Source organism: Gossypium raimondii, chromosome 5, assembly GCF_025698545.1.
Source record: "Gossypium raimondii isolate GPD5lz chromosome 5, ASM2569854v1, whole genome shotgun sequence".
Lineage (NCBI taxonomy): Eukaryota > Viridiplantae > Streptophyta > Magnoliopsida > Malvales > Malvaceae > Gossypium > Gossypium raimondii.
In genome coordinates, this window is record NC_068569.1 from 1472331 (window position 1) to 1490787 (window position 18457).

Consider the following 18457-nt stretch of genomic DNA (forward strand, 5'->3'; position numbering starts at 1 on the left):
TGGATTAAATTACAGCTAAAATGATGGGTATACTTCTGGTAATAAAAGACAGAAAGCCCATGATCAACTCCTGGTTGATGAGTTTGCAATCTGTTAAAGAAATTGTGGTTCTGGCTAATATATATGATTCCACAAAGGTATAGCCACCTGTTCTTAGTCTGGCTCTAAACTTGTTTGCTTACAATTATTTCATCCTTTGTGATTTAATTTGTATAATGTTTTCGTCAACAAAATATTATTTCCACATTTATGTAACTGGGTTTAAACGGAAAGGGTAAAAGATATCATTTTCATACGTCTTACCATATGTAGGGAGGCATATAAGTTTTTTTAATAAGACAAGTCAAACTTATTGTCATTGAATACAATAAACATTGAAATAAATTGAGTCATTTAAATTTTAGAATAATTATTTTATATACACATTATAAAAACTGGATGAGTCACGTAGATGGGGTGGCATTTGAGGATGGACCACATAATTTCAATTTAATCATTCTATTTATTAACATGTCAGTAGTCGGCTATTAAAAAAACATCACTTAAACCAAAGGAGAAAAGGCTACAATTATTTTAGTTTCATCCTATACCATAGTAGCACGCTGCACACTGCTCTCGATTTCAGTGAGATCGACTTCGAAACATGGGCACAGCATGTGCATTTCTTAATAGTTGATATTCGCTTTCATCAAATGTTTTATAGTAATAATATAATTGTTCAAATTTCAAACACACATAACACTGTAATTTAATCATCAATAGTTCTTCTACTGTCTTCCTCATCAATTTCAGAAATTATTAATTAATAAAAAAAGATGGGGATAATATTCTTTCAGTATGTAATGATTTTGAGGCTATGATATGGTGTACAAGAATGGCCCCTCACATATTGATCTTCGGAGACAAGCGAAGCCAGAGACCTTAAAATTATGCAATCATATATTTATATGTTCCTTTCTTTCAAAATAAAATTGCATGACATGAATATTGATTGAAATTTTTGGATTCTGGTTGTTTATCCTTAGAATAATACTAATCATTTTTAGTTTATGTTTCATGTAGGGCTCGAGCTTACAAAACTGAGAATGGCCCCCTTATTAATTGTTGCCTAAAAGCACGACACATTTAACCATTTTATTTGGATGGTGGTTGATTAGAAAAAAGAAGAAGCTATAACTATCATAAACATTTTGTATTAAGAATTAGATATTGTTATTCAAAAAATAAATAAATTAATTCTTATATATTAGATCAAAGAGTAAACTGGTCATTTCTGTTAAAAAAATTATTCATTTTTACAATTGAAAACTAACGTGGTTAACAGAATAACCAAACAATTTTTGTCTCAAGACAAGGGCAAATTAAAGTTAAATTAGTTTTTTGTCTCGTTCTAGGTCTTGAGGCATTCAAACATCGAAGTTAAAATAAGAAAACAATGGAGGTTTGTCTCGAGACCAATTTCGAGACTTGAGGACCTTTGTCTCAAGACATAGGCTCCAAGGTCTTGAGACATGATTTCTTCGAAGCAAAAATACCAAAAATAAATTAAGATCTATCTCGAGATATGTAGTTCCCTATTTCGAGACATCATGCTAAAATTTGATATAAAAAGTTGGATTTGAATCCTAACTTCGTTTTTAACCCCATACAACCCCTGAATATACAAAATGTGATCAATTGGTACTCGTGAGTGTATATTGAGTATGTACGGATATTTACTTGTTTGAATATTTCGATACTTGTTAAATGATATTGAATCAGTTAACTGATTGGGTTGGGTGTCGCATTTAGTAGTTCGTGTACATCATTATGATATTTAGAGACCAGTTGTTAACAATAAAAATGTATAATTTTTTAACAGAAAGACTAATTTGCTCTTTGATCTAACGTATAGATACTAATTTACCCTTTTTTTAATAGAGAGCTTAAAATATAATCTATCTCTTGATATAAGAACTTTCATTTTATGAAAAGAATCTTATTTTACTTTAATGATAAAGTGACGTTATATATTTCTATCATTCAAGTATAGATTTTTATTTATTTACTTCATTTCATGTGAGTGTAGCATCATGATTCCTAATATTTGTTTTTGATACTATTACTAGAACTACACGTAATCCCTCCTAATCCTTAAATAAAATGATAATACACTTCAACGCAGTCAAACCCACATTCTCCTGCACTATCAATAATACCTATACCAGTATCATTCAAATATAGATAACACATACAATTCATTAACTATATAATTAAAAATTCAACATACCTATAATTTAGTGGCTATTATGCTACACAATCTCCTTGGCAAGTATTTTTCTTGAAACATCTGTATTTAGTGTCCTTGTCTAACTTATTTTCAAAAATAATATAAAGATTAAATACATGAAAACTTTCTTTAGAAAATGAATATATTAATATCAATTAAAAAATCAACATCTTTATATGCAAAAACAACAACAACAACATCTTTTTCTTGGGTACAGTTTCATTCATAAACAGCACAACGGCCTGGCAGGTTAAAACGAAAGATGTTGTCAGGTTGGTCAATTAACCAATCTTAAGTAACTAGTTTGGTCAGACTACCCCCATTAATTTCTCCAAAGAACATGCTCAATCGTCTGCACCTGCAATTGTACTTGCTGTTCTTGTTCCCTTTGTCGTCGAACGTTGCGGTTGGTCAGCGAGCATGATGACTGGATAGAATCGACCGGCAATGGGGTTACAGGGAGGATATCGCAATTGCATAGCTCAATCATGTAGCCATTGGGGTCGTGGAAGAAGAGTTGATCCACGCGGATTCCACCTTCTTCCACACCACTCGTCACGTATTCTATGTTCAACTCTTTCAATTTCTTCTCCAATAGCGCCATGCTCTCGCACTGCATGCCAACGAAAAATTTACCTTCAGAACATAATAGTATTCATTGATTTCAACTACTTATAATCAAGCCAAGCCGTACTCAAAAACCTCAAGCTCAATTGAATCTCACTTTTAATCTCGCTTATCATGCAATATATATTTTTTAGGAAGCCAATTCGATTTTTATTAGCTTGCACTATATATACTACACACACACACATATATATATAACGTACCTGGAAAGAAATATGATTGTTCTTGGGATTTATACCGCCAATCTTAGGCATGCTATCAGGGTTGTCAGATTGAAGAAGATGGATGCCAATGCCATAATTGAACAGCCTATCCAAAATCAAAACACCATTAATTAATATTTTTAATAAAGAAAAGAAAAACATGGACAAGAGACTAAGATTCAAAGTACAATTACCATGCACCAGAGAAATTAAAGGAACCAGGTCTCTTTACGGGAAAGAACCCTAAAATATTTTGATAGAAATCTACAGATTTTTCAACTGATCTGCACACAAGTGAAATGTGATTCAAGCACTTCAACTGTAGAGGATTCTCCATCTGTCTTTTTTTCTTCGGCTCAACCAAAAAAAAGGAGAAGAGATTAAGAAAATAAGTGTTGTTAATTCTTTTATATATGCAACAGAGGTTGAGAAAGAACCGCAGGAAAACGAATGAGTAAATAAAGTAAAGAAGCTTTGATGAAGAAGATGATGCGATTGGACACCGCTCTACCTTGCACCTATTTATAATGACCAAATTTTTGTGTGGAATTTCATTTTCCCTCTTTCTTCTAAGTTTGGTTAAACACCATATTTATCCGTATCTTATCATTAGTGCTCTCACACGTAGATGCCACGTTTATAATTAGAGAAAACAGCGATCTAATAGTAAAATTTGACAATTAATGCATACATATAATATTTTCCTTAATTGTATTTAGAATATTATATATCAGCTACGAGGGTTCCGGATTTAGTGGGACAATTATCTTTGACCACCCAAAACGATAGACTTACAAAGCTATATGGCTTTCTCGGACGGTTGGTTGTGATGAGACAAATGTTTTAATATTCAAGAAAAAACGAAGTTGGCTTTCTTTTACTTCCTTCAAGATTACAATCCAAATTGGTAGAAAATTACAATATATTTGTGCTAGGAATTTTCTTCTTCTTCTTCCTTGATTCTTATCCCCAAAACAGAAGCTTTTGATCCTTTCAAAGTTTAATATCTTAACTGATCGCGGGCACTACACTATCTATTTTACCTATGCTTCCAAGCCTTATCCTGATCTTAAGGTTTATAAACCTCTGACTTTTATTTTTATTTTTATTTTTCTTTGATACCTTATATTATACATCAAACATTAAAAAAAAATTATATACCTAGTATTTGTATTTAACAATAGTTTGACGTCGGTTTTGGTTAGTTCGGCCTATTTAACGTAATTAGGCATAAAAAGAAATAGTGGTCATATGCACGTAACGCGTCTATTCAACTGCTGGATTGCCTCATAAGGTATTGTATCAATGGATGTGAGTGGTTTGATAAGATTCCAAAGGGTAGAAATTACTAATTTAATGAAGAAAATTTCCTGAGACAGACGAAGAGCCTAATAAACGGGTGAAGAGAGTTGCCTTTGATCTACTTTTTGGCCAACAAATTATATTTAAGGTTTTTGTTAAAAGAAATTGATTAGTAATTAAAAACTGGATTAACTGTGGTAATAAATTCAATGATTATTTTGTGTGTGTTGGGGGGTGGGGGGGGTAGGTAATGTATATGAAAAAATTTCAGAGTCGGCTAGTAAAAGTCTACTAGAGAAACAGGGGACAGAAGAAGAGTAGTGTTTGCCTACTCCATTGAATGTTTGAAATGCAGCTATCCGGGAGAGTATGAGTGATGAAGGTCTCAACTGTAAAGCTGTTCAAAGTCTGCTACAAGCCTGCAACCAAAATCTTTGTGGGCTTCTATCAGTGTGGTCCTTTAAATTGTAATGCTAAATATCTTTGTATCCTAATGGAGGCCATAACTAGAACGGTGGTAGATCATTTTTAAGCTTCTTGTAATCTCATTGGTCACTTTTAGTCAATGTTTGAAATGATGCTCATAACACACGATGGCAATGCCGTTTACCAATGGAACTGTCGTACTTGCAACTTTTTTTAGTGAGTCGAAAATTCATTTAACATAAAAGCAAGGAGATGGGTCAAACCCAAACAACTACAAATCAAACCCAAAGACTTGACCCGTAAAACCACTTAGAAACCATAGTGACCTAAACACCTCCGGTGTTACTTTGGAGGACGGGAGAGAGGACCAAAGTTCGGCAAAGCGGCAGTTGTACCGGCCGAAGAAACGCGCCTCCAAATGAGGCCAATGATCGGAACGCACAGAAAACATCGGAGTCCCCACAGTACCGAAGAGATCTCCAAGCAACGAATGAGCAAAGGTTGAGTCACACCCTTGATGGACCAACCATGATAGCCACCAGGCAAGGCCTGATGTAATTACACCGATCGCTGTTGGACACCATCACCATTGGATGTTCGTAGACAATGTCAACATCCTAACAGTAAGAGCAAGGGCCTCGAAAAATGAGGGGGAAGGAGATGAAAAGAAAAAGAAAAAAACAACAAATGGTGGATCAGCAGCGGCTACTGACGAAAGAGAAAAAGGGGAACCCCTTGAAAATGTGGCACCACCTCTGACAAAGAAAAACAAGCTAGCACTTCGAACGAGCGGCAAGGTGCTCATTAGTGTGGCTATTACCCCTCGTGTTTTATCACACGCTAGGGACATGGTGTTTGGATTGTTTGGGCCGAAAGGTATTGGTCTTTGTTCTTCTTTTAATCATGGGTTTAATTTGGTCCAAGATGTTGACATGTTATTTGGTAATTTACATTTTGGTGGTAAGGCAGACAGGAAAAACAAAATTTCACTTCTGATACCAGCAAGAACCTTGATGTAGATGAAATGACTGAGGCTGAGGTACAAATGTTTGACGTGAATAATATGACTAAAACAAGAAAAGTTAAGTCTTTATATGAGATCGAAAAACAAAGAATTACAAAACTTGAAATCACAAGAAAAGGGAGAGGTAGGAACCGTAAGAACAAGTTTCCAAAGCCAAAAGCTTTTGCCGAAAAATTCACAAATGAGTCTCTTTCTGACTTTGATTTAGAAAATCGCAAGAAAATTTTTTGGAATGAAGTTATGGATGTAAAGGCTGTGCTTTGTCTCGGAGCTAGGTACAGTGATGAACTGGGTTAGAAAATAGTGGTGAATTTTAAAAATTGACTAAATATGAATTTTGAGTATTAAATTAGGAAGTACTTAGACTTGATGGGAAAATTAGAAAATATTTCTGAGATAGGAAAATTTAAGAAGAAGCTTTAGACTAAATTGAAAGAGTATAAAAATTGTTGTGGTTGCAGTAGGAATTTAGAAAGCTATGAGAATTTTTGTAAGTAGTGGAAAAACAAGGAAGGACTAATAGGAAATTTTGCCAAATTAAAATATGATTCTTACATGGGATTGTGAAGATGATTAAGGGTAAAATAGTAATAGTCGTATAAGATATTTATAGGGTGTAATCATTAGTGTCAAAGAGTAAAGATGATAGGCCAAAGGACTAGTCAGGAAATTGACAATTTCAAAATAAAAATAATGGATTTTTCTTAAGAAATGTGTGGAAAGATGGAGAGAGAAAAAAAAACATTCCCCTCCTTATTAGCAAGCCAGTCGTCACCAAACTTTCTTTCTTTTTTTATTATTCCATTTAGGTCCTTTCTGCATTTTTAGCCATTCCAAGCTCATTTTCTTCCATTTCTTTGATGTTCTTTTACTACAAATCTTAGATAAAGTTAGTAGATATCTTAGTTTTGTGATAAGAGATTCCATGGAGGAGTTATAGGAAAGAGAAAGTAAGAATTAGTTGGTGATTTTAAGAGATTAAGGTAAGAAATGAGAGAAACTCTCATAACGTACAAGTTTATTTCGTTATATGATATAGAAAGTTGTTTGATTAGATTTTAACATATGAATACTATGTGTTTGATATTTTGTTGAAGAAAAGAGAAGGTCAAGAGTAAGAAGGAAGGAACAAATCATCTCAAATTTTGGTTGTAAGTACTTCAAGTAGTCAATTTTGTTTAAGTTATATTAATTAGATAATTTTATTAATTAAGTAGTTTAATTACTATATTAATGATGTTATGAGAACTATTTAGTAGAGGTAAGTAATGTAAATGTTATAAATTGTAATCTTGATATACTATTATAGGATGAATTGTGGTGATAGTGGAAAAGGACTAAATCAAAAGAAATTAAAATATGTTATGATATTCTAAAAATGTGGAAAGTGGGTTTAGATGAAGTAGTGTAAAAACTATGGCGTTGTATGTGATAAAATTGAATATAATTTACAAGTTTTAGGGTGGGTTTGGATGGGCAGTGCGTTTACTTGTGGTTAGTGTAAAAACAGCGGTGGCGATGAGATTAGATACTGTAGCGATACTGTAGCATGAGATAAAAAGTAAGATAAACGCATCACACCGCACCCAATCTCACATCCAAACCCACCCTTAATGTCATTATTGTGATAAGGACTAAATCATAAAAAGAATAAAGTTATATTATTTAATGTCAAGTAAATAAATTTAAAGGTTTGATAATAAGAAAAACCCATGTAGATGAGTCTCAAAATATTATAGGATATAGATGGCATGCCATTAAGAAAAATTAGTGTGCTTATTGTATTATTTCGCACTTTGGTGCTAATCGTTGTAAAATTTTGCACTTTAGTGCTTATCGTTATTTGCACTATGTGCTTAATGATATATGTTATTCATTAACAATGCATTAACAATACATTTTTGTATATCCTAAGTGTTCAACTAATTCATATTGGGCTACAGTTTCGCAATTCTGTTATTATCAATTAATGGGTTACGGTAAGTAATGGTAAGTACGATTTTGGAAAACGTTGAACTTCAAGTACTAAATTTTTATGAAGTATATGTGTATATAATGAATATAGTTTTATTTTATTATTTGTAAATTTTAAAAATCTTGAAGTACTTACTAAGTTTTCACAGGCTTACCGTGTTAATTTTCTAACGTGTAGGTACAGTAGATCCCGTCAGGCTAATATTGTAGCAGCCCGTTTTTCAGTGGTGTCGGAAACAGTGGTTTTGGGGCCACCAAATTCGACGAGTAAGTTTTTAAATATTGTTATTTAATATTTACGAGTCAAATATAGTTTTAAAAAAGTTTTCGATTTAATAATTTATGTTATATAAGCGATTTATTAAGTTCAAGTGGTAAGACCATAAGGTCAAGTGGTTTTAGAAAATGAGGTATCGAGACCTCGTTTCATAATCTGAACCGTAAATATTTTTATAAATATTTACGGAGTGTCATTAAGGTTGTATTAAAGTTTCGGTGAAAATTTTTAACGTTTCGATAGTTAATTAAGTAAAAAGTGTAAAATGTGATCACTATTTAATTAGAGTGATTAAATGGTTTATTAAATAAAGGTAAGTGGACTTGAATGGTAAATATACCATTTTAAAAGGTGTTGGACGGTTAGTGGGGTTATTTAGTTAAAAAATGATGTTTATTAATTTATAAAAACATTATATTATGTTATAATGTTAATAAAATAAGAAAAAGAAATTAAAAGATGATTCATTCATCTTCTTCACCATTGTTAGTCAAAACAAAAAAGGGGAGAAGCTCCAAGCTTCGGCCAAGTTTCAATCGGTGTGTAACAACCCATACCCGAGACCGTTTCCGGAGTCGAGCACGAGGCATTACTTAGCTTATCTTACCAATTCGGAGCATAAAAACTAGGTTTGAAAATTTATTTCACTATTTACAGCAAATCTGTCTAATCGCGCAGCAGTTACTAAATTAATTATAACTTGAGCTACAGAACTCGAAATTTAATTCCGTAAATTTTCCCTGAAACTAGACTCATATATCTACTCACCATAAAATTTTTAGAATTTTTGGTTCAGCCAATTAGTACAGTTTATTAGTTAAAGTCTCCCCTGTTTCACCATTCGACTATTCTGACCTCTTGTTACTAAAAATAAGTTTTCTCACTGTAGGATTTTCATATGAAGTTCTTACTTGTTTCTACAGAAAATAGACTCATTAAGAAATCTAAGCATGTAAATTTCAACTCATAACCATTTTTGTACAATTTGTAATTATTTTCTAAACTCAGAACAGGGGACTCCAAAAACAGTTCTGACCCTATCTTACTAAAATTCACATATCTTAAAATATAAATTTCCTTTTGCTACACCGTTATTTTTCTATGAAAATAGACTCAACAAGATTTAATTCCATATATCATTCACCCTCTAATTCATTTTATACTATCTTGTGTGATTTTTCAAATTCACGTCACTATGCTGCCTGAATTCTGTTTCTTTGCAAAATTTTATCCTTTCATGATTTCCATGCATAATTTATCACCTAATCTTTCATAACAACAAACACCTTCATCCTTAACCATTTTAATGACCATACATCATCAAATACTTACACATCACTCATTAGCAAAATCATCATTACAAACATACAAAATAACTAAATCCCTATACATGCCATAACTCAAACGTGTTTCGATATAAAATACCGAGCAGTTGTAGTTGATAGTGTGGACGATCTCCGACTTCTTTAGGATCCTTGAAGTAGCTTTGCAATACTATAAGAGAAAGAGAAATAAAAGAAGTAAGCATAAAGCTTAGTAAGTTTACTAGCAAATAAATAACAATATTTAACTTAAATAATTAAACTCAATGTCTATATCTCTAGTTTACTCTTTAGTTAATCTCATACTAGTTCTCTTACTTGTTTACTTAGAATACTTGTGTGCATAACTTACTCAATCCTTGCTGCATCGTTGAACATCAATTGATAGTATAATAAGTTCTTAAGTCTTACAACTTACCTGAGCTTGCCATTTATGCTTTAAACTGAACTTTCATGAACATGATTCATTTACAAGCCCGTTGAGCTACATTGGAATAATAAGGATACTCGGGTCTCTTCTAATAATAACATGCCAAAGCCATGTCCCAGACATGGTCTTACATGGGATGTTCTCATGTTGGTGCCCATGCCATGTAACACCCCTTACCCGAGACCATGGCCGGAGTCGAGCATGAGGCGTTACTTGACTTAACTTAAAAGTTCGGGGCATAAAAATTTACTTTCAAATTTAATTTCATCATTCATAATAAAGCTGTCCTCCTGTACAGCAGTCACTAAAATAATTATAATTCAAGCTACGAAACTCAAAATTTAGATCCGTAAATTTTCCATAAAACTAGACTCATATATCTATTCACCATAAATTTTTCAGAATTTTTGCTTTAGCCAATTAGTACAGTTTATTAGTTGAAGTCTCCCCTGTTTCACTAATCGACTATCCTAACCACTCATCACTAAAATTTAATTATCTCTTATTAAAGGCTTCATATGGTGATTAAACTTATTTCTACTGAAAATAGACTCATTAAGGAGTCTATACATATAAATTATAACTCAAAATTCCTTCTGTACAATTTTTAATGAATTTCTAAAGTCAGAACAGGGGACTTCAAAAACATTCTTGCCCTGTTTCACTAAAATTCAAATATCTAAAAGTATATAATTCTTTTGCTTACTCCACTTCTTTCCTATGAAAGTAGACTCTTTCAGCTTTAATTTCATATCTCACTCAACTTCTAATTCTATTTCCACTATTTTTGGTGATTTTTAAAAGTTACATCAATGCTGTTGTCCAAGAACTGCTCCATTGCAATTTTTAAAAAAAATTCAATATAACCCCTTTATAATTGTCTAACCTTCCCTGCAAATTTCAAATCACAACCAATTCCAGTGTTTCATCTACTTCATTTAAATACTAATGAAGTTCAACCAATCAACCATTTCAAACTAAAAACATGTATATATTTCGATATCTAACGCAACCATAACATTCAAATTTACTTTTTACTTCAATTCCCTATACATGCCATATAAATCCAAAAGTTGCTTAACATAAACTACGGAGTATATCGGGTAGTGTGATTCTTGATGTAGATCCGATCCTCCGAATGTATAAATACGTTAATCTACAAAACAATAAACACACACATGTAAGCTTATAGAAAAGCTTAGTAAGTTCATAGGCATAAAACATAAATCTTACCAAACACTTGTACACTTATACAATATACACCATTACTAAATTTACTGTCAACCACAATCTTTGGTGAGTTCCTTGGTATAAACTCACTACTACTTATTCTTTTACCATAATTCCTTTGGGCCCATTTGTCACTTACCATCCTTGATCAAAATTAAGGAACAGTTATGGAAATTTGAGTACTTCACTTTCACTTTGCCATATGACCTCTTATCACTTGTCCTTGATCGATAAGTGTAGCTAGGCTACCACTTATCACTTTACCACTTGATCGATAAGTGTAGTGAAGCTACCACTTATCACTTTATCACTTGATCAGATAAGTGTAGCCACTTATCACTTTGTTTCTTGATCAGATAAGTGTAACCACTTATCACTTTGTTTCTTGATCAGATAAGTGTAACCACTTATCACTTTGTTTCTTGATCAGATAAGTGTAGCTAAAACTACCACTTATCACTTTGTCACTTGATCAGAAGTACTCAAATCCGACGTTCCACTTAATTTGATCATTTATTCGATTTTCACATTTTTATTTTATTCTCATTTCAACAATAAATACATTTCACCATACATTGTATAATTCATGAAATTAACATTTAATCATTAAATTTCAGCCATATGAACTTACCTGGATCGATTTGCAGAATTTGTAAAAGTTCAGGGACTAATCGGCTACTTTTTCTTTTCCTCGACTTGTTTCAGGTTCTCGATCTAAAATGCAAATTTATTCATTCATCAGCATTTAATTCAATTCTAATTCATTTCACAATTTATGCCCTTTAATTTTCGAAGTTACACTTTTACCCCAAACTTTACAGTTTTTACAATTTGATCCCTACTCAATTAACCCCTCAATTGATCTAATTTTTCTCAATTAACACCTTTTCCAACTATTTTAGACTACTACATAGCCTTTCATACTCAAAACCGCAACACCATAGCCTTTCATACTCAAAACCGCAACACCAAACCTTAATTCCCAACTTTTTCACAATTAGGTCCCTAAAATCAATTTCTATCAAAATTACTTAATAAAATCATCATATAACAAAATTAAAGCTTCAATTTCATGTTTATTCATCATAAAAATCGAACACTAATCAATGGTAACTTTCAAAATCAGCCATGGAATCAAAAACTAATGAAATAATTAGTTGGACCTAATTGTAAAAGTATCAAAATCACAAAATTAGAAGAAATAATCAAGAATTAAACTTACATGATTCAAAAATATGAAAAACCAGCTTATTCCAGACCTCCTATGGCGTTTTTGCTGATAAATTGTGAAGAGATCTCTAGATTTTTCACTTTTGTCTTTGTTTTAAATGTTTAATTTGTTAAGTTTCCAATTTTCCCCTGTTTCTCCTTACATTCTGCTGATTTTTCTTACCCAACCGTCCAGCCCATATAATTTGGGCCTAATAGCCTTTAAATCCCTCCACTTTAGTCACTTAAGCTATTTAATCACAATTTAACAAATTTTACACTATTCCCAATTTAGTCCTTTTAGTTAATTAACTATCCAAACGTTAAAATTTTCTAACGAAACTTTAATACCAACTCAATGACACTCTATAAATATTTCTAAAAATATTTATGGCTCGGTTTAAAATCTTGAGGTCTCGATACCTCGTTTTTTATTTTAATTATTTTAATATTTATTCCTAGTACACTATTCACTATTTCAAAAATTTTCCTAACTTCACATTTAACTTATACTTACTAAAATTATAATATTTTCTACTCGTTTGTCAGATTTAGTGATCTCGAATCACCATTCCGACACCACTAAAAATTCAGGCTATTACATGCCATGTCCCAGACATGGTCGTATAGGGGACCTCTCATCTCGGTGCCAACGCCATGTCCCAGACATGGTCTTACATGGGACCTCTCGTCTCGGTGCCCATGCCATGTCCCAGACATGGTCTTACAGGGGACCTCTCATGATCTTAAGGATGCCAATGTCATGTCCCAGACATGGTCTTATATGGGATCTCTTTACCCAAATGTCATGACATTCGTATCCAGTACCATCCTTATGTATCAACGGGACTTTCAAATTTTAATTCTCTATCATCTCATGCTTGGATCATCATCAAATAAATTCATAAAATAAATTCATAATTGCTGGAAATTAACAGCATTGATAATAAATATTGAAATATTGCATTTATTTACCGTAAACTTACCTCGGTACCAATTATAGCCAAATTCACCAACTTAGTCTTCAACTTTATTCTTCCCTTTGTCTAACCTCGAGTTTCATACTTCTTGATCTAAAATAGTAAATTTAACTTATTTAATAATCACATTCATCAAAACAGCCCTCGACTCTAACTTTTCAAAATTACAATTTTGCCCTAAACTTTACATAATTACATTTTTGCCCCAAGGCTCGAAAATTAAACTTCATCTCTTATTCTTATGTTTTATAACATTCTGAACATTTTTCCTTCTATGGCAACATCAAATTCCCACTCTAACATGTACTTATGAACATTAGGTATTTTTGCCGATTATGTCGTTTTACTCGTTTTCACTTAAAATCGCTTAGCAAAAGTTGTTTAACATAATTTCTAGCTTCATATTCTATCATAAGACATCAAAATAAACACTTTTCACCTATGGGTATTTTTCCAAATATAAACCCTAGGTTAAATTATTGCTAGAATAAGCTAAATTAAGCTACGGGATCTCAAAACGTAAAGAACATTAAAAGCGGGCTTGGGATCACTTACTATGGAGCTTGGAAGCTTGAAAACCCTAACTATGGCTTCCCCTTGCTGATTTCGTTCATATGAAGAAGATGATGATTTTGCCATCTTTTCCCTTTTAATTCATTTTAATTACTAGATTACCAAATTGCCCTAACTTAAAAATTTTCTATTTCACTTATCTCATGTCCATTTTTGTCTACCAAGTTACCAATGGTATAATTACCATATAAGGACCTCCAATTTAAAGTTTCATAACAATTGGACACCTCTAACATGTAGAACTCAACTTTTGCACTTTTTACAATTTAGTCCTTTTGGCTAAATTGAGTGCCCAAACGTCGAAATTTTCGAACGAAATTTTCACGAAATCATTTTGTGAAATTGTAGACCATAAAAATATAAGAAAAATAAAATTTTTCTCATCAGATTTGTGGTCCCGAAACCACTGTTTTGATAACCTCAAATTTGGGCCATTACAGGGTGCATATTAAGATCGAGTGGAAATTTGAGGAGAATGGAAAACTACCAAAATGCCCATGTACTTTGTCATTTCTACAATTTAGCCAGGTAAGTTTATTCGGTTTAATTTTAGTTTATTTTTAAGTGAAACTGTAACACCCCCTTACCCGTGTCAGATGCCCGGACCGAGTACAAGGCATTACAGAACTTTAACAAAGTTAATTTTTTCATATTTTATTTTAAAGTCCCTTTTTGCATTTAAACATTTACATACTTGCATTAAAATTTATCAACACAACATTGAAATTTCATACACGTGGAATTTAATCCATATTAGTCCATATTGATAACTTATACAAAATAAACTATTATATAGTATATACAGAACAATTTATGACACATAACAAAATGACCAAGTCCTCTATACATGCCATAATTCCAAAATAATATTTTTGACTAAAATACCCAAAAGGAAGTTGATAGTGTGACTGGATCTCTGACAACCTCTGATTTCCGAGCTGGCTTGGTAACACTATAAAACAAGGGAAAAGAGAAAGGGATAAGCATATAACTTAGTAAGTAAGTATGTAATTAATAAACAAGTTTCTAGCATATTTCCATAGATAATATAATCATAATCACACATAAATTCATTCTTTATTCAAGTTCCAACAAGTTGTTTATTCGCGTCATAGTCACTAAATTATTTTTATCTAGAGCTACAGAACTCCAAATTAAGATCCGTAAATTTTCCTTGAAATTAAACTCACATATCTTCTTACCATAAAATTTTCAGAATTTTTGGTTTATCCAATTAGTACAATTTATTCTTTAAAGTTTCCCCTATTTCACTGCTTGATAGCTCTGACTTCTCTTCACTAAAAATTAATTATCTATTTGTACAGAATTCAAATGATGTTCCTGTTTGTTTCTCTTGAAAATAGACTAATTGATAAATTTAAGCATGTAAATAACAAACCATAATTATTTTTGTACAATTTTTAGTTATTTTCCAAAGTCAGAACAGGGGATTTCAAAATCACTCTGACCCTGTCTCACTAAAATTCCAATATCTCAGAATATATAACTATTGTCTATTCTTTCTCTTTTATATGAAAATAGACTCATTAAGCTTTAATTCCATATCTCATTCAACCACTAACTCAATTCCTATAATTTTTGGTGATTTTTCAAACTAACGTCACTGTCACTGTCCAAATCTGTTCTATTTCAATTTCACTCATTCATATAACACTATAACAATTTATTCAACATTCAATAACAATTTAATTTGTAGGCACAATACGAGACTTTATCACTCCAGTTACTCCTTTGCAATTTATCACATTTCAATCACATTTTCATATTTGTTTGCAATTACTCATATCCCGTTGAACATGTCGAAATAATAACGAATATTCAGTGGTTTGCACATAGTACCACCCATGTGACCATTGTCATCCGACACATTTAGTAGCCTACACATAGTACTACACACGTGATCAAGCTTTCCTGTTCACGTAGTAACCTGCACATAGTACTACACACGTGACCAAGGCCATCTGGTACACATAGTAGCCTGCATATAGTACTACACATGTGACCATTATCTATCGATACACGTAGTAGCCTGCACTTTGTACTACATACGTGCTCATAGGTACTTCATTCAAGCCTTTCCTATTCCGACGGTCCAACATGGATTCTCACTTTTTAATATTTTATAATTTATTCGAAATCAAATCACAATTTCCAATATTTCAGTCCAATACCATAACAAATTTAATAATTCGATTCGAACTACTTCAAATTTTACTCGACAATCATATATCCCCAATTCAAGCTAATTTTGTTCAATTCAACTATCAATACTAAATTTCTAATTGTTAAATAACTATTTCATATTCAACCATTTATCATATATTATAACAAAATATTAAAAATAATTATAAACGATGTATTATTTACATACAACTTACCTCGATGCAAAATGTAGTGATTTTGCAATTTAATCCGAAATCTTTTCCTTTCCCCGGTTGAGATTGATTCCACGTTCTTCTTGATCTATAATATCAAATTTAGCTTGTTTAATATTCACATTTATCCAAAACAGCCCTCGACTCATTTTTGGCAAAATTACAATTTTACCCCTAAACTTTTGCATATTTTCACTTTTATCCCAAAGCTCGGAAATTAAACTTCATCCCTTATTATTATGTTTTATGACATGCTGAACATTTTTCCCTTCTATGGTAACATCAAATTCCCACTCTAACACTTACTTGTGAACATTAGGTATTTTTACCGATTATGTTGTTTTATTCGGTTTCACTTAAAATCGACTAGTAAAAGTTGTTTAACATAATTTCAAACTTCATAAATATTTATCACTCTGGCAAGTTTTACACCTTTTCAATTTAGGCTATTTTATCACTCTGGCAAGTTTTACACCTTTTCAATTTAGTCCTTTTTAACTAATTAACTATCAAAACGTTAAAATTTTCTAACGAAACTTTAATACTAACTTAAATACACTCCATAAATATTTATGGCCTGGTTTATGAAATTGAGTTCTCGATACCTCGTTTTTGAAACCACTTAACCTAATAAATTATTTTAAAACACAAATCACTAATTAAAAAATCTTTCTAAAATCACACTTAACTCATAAATAATAAATAATAAAATTTTTGAACTCACTCATCGAATTTAGTGGTCTTGAACCACTATTTCTGACACTACTAAAAATTGGGTTGTTACTTACTAGTGGTCTTGAACCACTGTTTTTGACACCACTGAAAATTAGACTGTTACAGTAAGTGTTTAATATGAACCAAGGCATGTGTGTATGAAATTTATTGAAATGGTGATACATGGAAAACATGATATGTTATGAAGGATGATAAATCCAATTAGATCATTCTCAAGTATAATGGTTATTTATGTTAAGTTCACATGAATTATATTCAATTATGCTAACATGTGTTGTTGGTGGTGCTCAGGCTTGTGCCAAGTTGGTGATTGAATTATATCATGTTTAATCTTAATGAAATACACTCAAATTGTAAGTGTTCAATTGGTAATGTGCTTATGTCCATGAAAAGGTGGAATAAATTCAAGTATGTAATTTATTATGCAATGGATGATTATGTGGTTGATTTTAAAATAGCTATGTTTATATGCACTAGCTTGTAGTCATGGTTGATGTTATGCTTATAACTTATGTGTTGTGCATATGAAATGGGTGAAGAAAAGTAATGAAATGGTAAATTCATAGTTGAAATGAAATTTGAGGAAAAAGAAAGTGATGAGTTTGAATGATGTATTATATGTGGAAACTGGCGATGCTATGGATGAATATACTTATAACATAGATAAATACACTAAGTCGGGAATTGATAATATTGTTTAGGCTTATGATAAGCATTGGGAACAAAATGAAAAAAGAGTAAATTGAAAAGTGTATTATCTTATAAAAAGGTTGATGATTATCTATTAAGTCTCATAAAATCCTATCATCGATTTATGAATCTTATGGCATTGATATAGATTTATGTTTATTCTATAATTTTTATTATTGAAATGGAATATTATGCTTAAAGTTTATATGAACTTACTAAGCATTCATTGCTTACGTAGTTATTTTCCTTTTCTTTACAGATTATCAGAAGCTCAATCGAGTTGGAAGCTAGTCGGAGATCCATCACACTATCCTTCGGCTATATTGGTAGATTTTCATGATTTTGAGTCATGGTTACAATGGCATGTATATGTGTCTTTGTTTGATAAAATTAGCCATTATGTTTGGCTTGTAAATATGTTATTTTAAGTGAAGAAATAATTGTTATGTTGACATGTATGTATGGTACTTTAATGGTTGTTAGTTTGGTATTTAAGTTCTTAAATGATGGTAGTTGAAATGATGAATATAAATGTATGCTATGAAATGTTGGTTTGGTATGGAATGATATAGTGCATTGAGTTGTTAAATGGCTAGTTTTGGTATCTTTGGTTGTGGCTGGCATATGGCTAAGTTGCCAAGGTATTTGCTAAGGCATATGGCTAAGTTGTTAAATGGTATATTGGTGGTTATGAGTACGAAAATAATATGTGAACATTATAGTAAATGTAGTATATAAGTTGTTGAATTGGTTGATTGATTTATGGCTAAATTTAACAAATGTTAAGTCA

General features: G+C 31.7%; 1 protein-coding gene and 2 long non-coding RNA genes across 3 annotated transcripts; 1 reads left to right on the top strand and 2 right to left on the bottom strand.

Moving 5' to 3' along the window:
- Positions 1–2393: 2393 nt before the first annotated feature.
- On the bottom strand, positions 2394–3596 carry LOC105765827 (glyoxylase I 4). Its single transcript, XM_012585083.2, has 3 exons — positions 3294–3596; positions 3100–3205; positions 2394–2882 (listed from the first exon to the last, which is right to left on the bottom strand). The coding sequence occupies exons 1-3, from the start codon at positions 3434–3436 to the stop codon at positions 2592–2594; spliced, it is 540 nt and encodes a 179-aa protein (XP_012440537.1). The 5' UTR covers positions 3437–3596; the 3' UTR covers positions 2394–2591.
- Positions 3597–6948: 3352 nt separating this feature from the next.
- Positions 6949–18171, top strand: LOC105767598 (uncharacterized). Its single transcript, XR_001125543.2, has 4 exons — positions 6949–7002; positions 8004–8092; positions 14287–14374; positions 17927–18171. It is a non-coding gene; the product is annotated as an uncharacterized LOC105767598 (long non-coding RNA).
- On the bottom strand, positions 9371–13418 carry LOC128041369 (uncharacterized). The gene is made up of 2 exons (XR_008196342.1): positions 13280–13418; positions 9371–9596 (listed from the first exon to the last, which is right to left on the bottom strand). It is a non-coding gene; the product is annotated as an uncharacterized LOC128041369 (long non-coding RNA).
- Positions 18172–18457: the final 286 nt, after the last annotated feature.

Bases quoted from the DNA above. Each gene is read 5' to 3' on its own strand.
- LOC105765827 (XM_012585083.2), bottom strand. From the start codon at position 3,436: ATGGAGAATCCTCTACAGTTGAAGTGCTTGAATCACATTTCACTTGTG. The intron at 3,206-3,293 runs GTAATTGTACTT...GATTTTGGATAG, and splicing joins TTTAATTTCTCTGGTGCATG to GCTGTTCAATTATGGCATTG. The intron at 2,883-3,099 runs GTACGTTATATA...GTTGGCATGCAG, and splicing joins ACAATCATATTTCTTTCCAG to TGCGAGAGCATGGCGCTATT.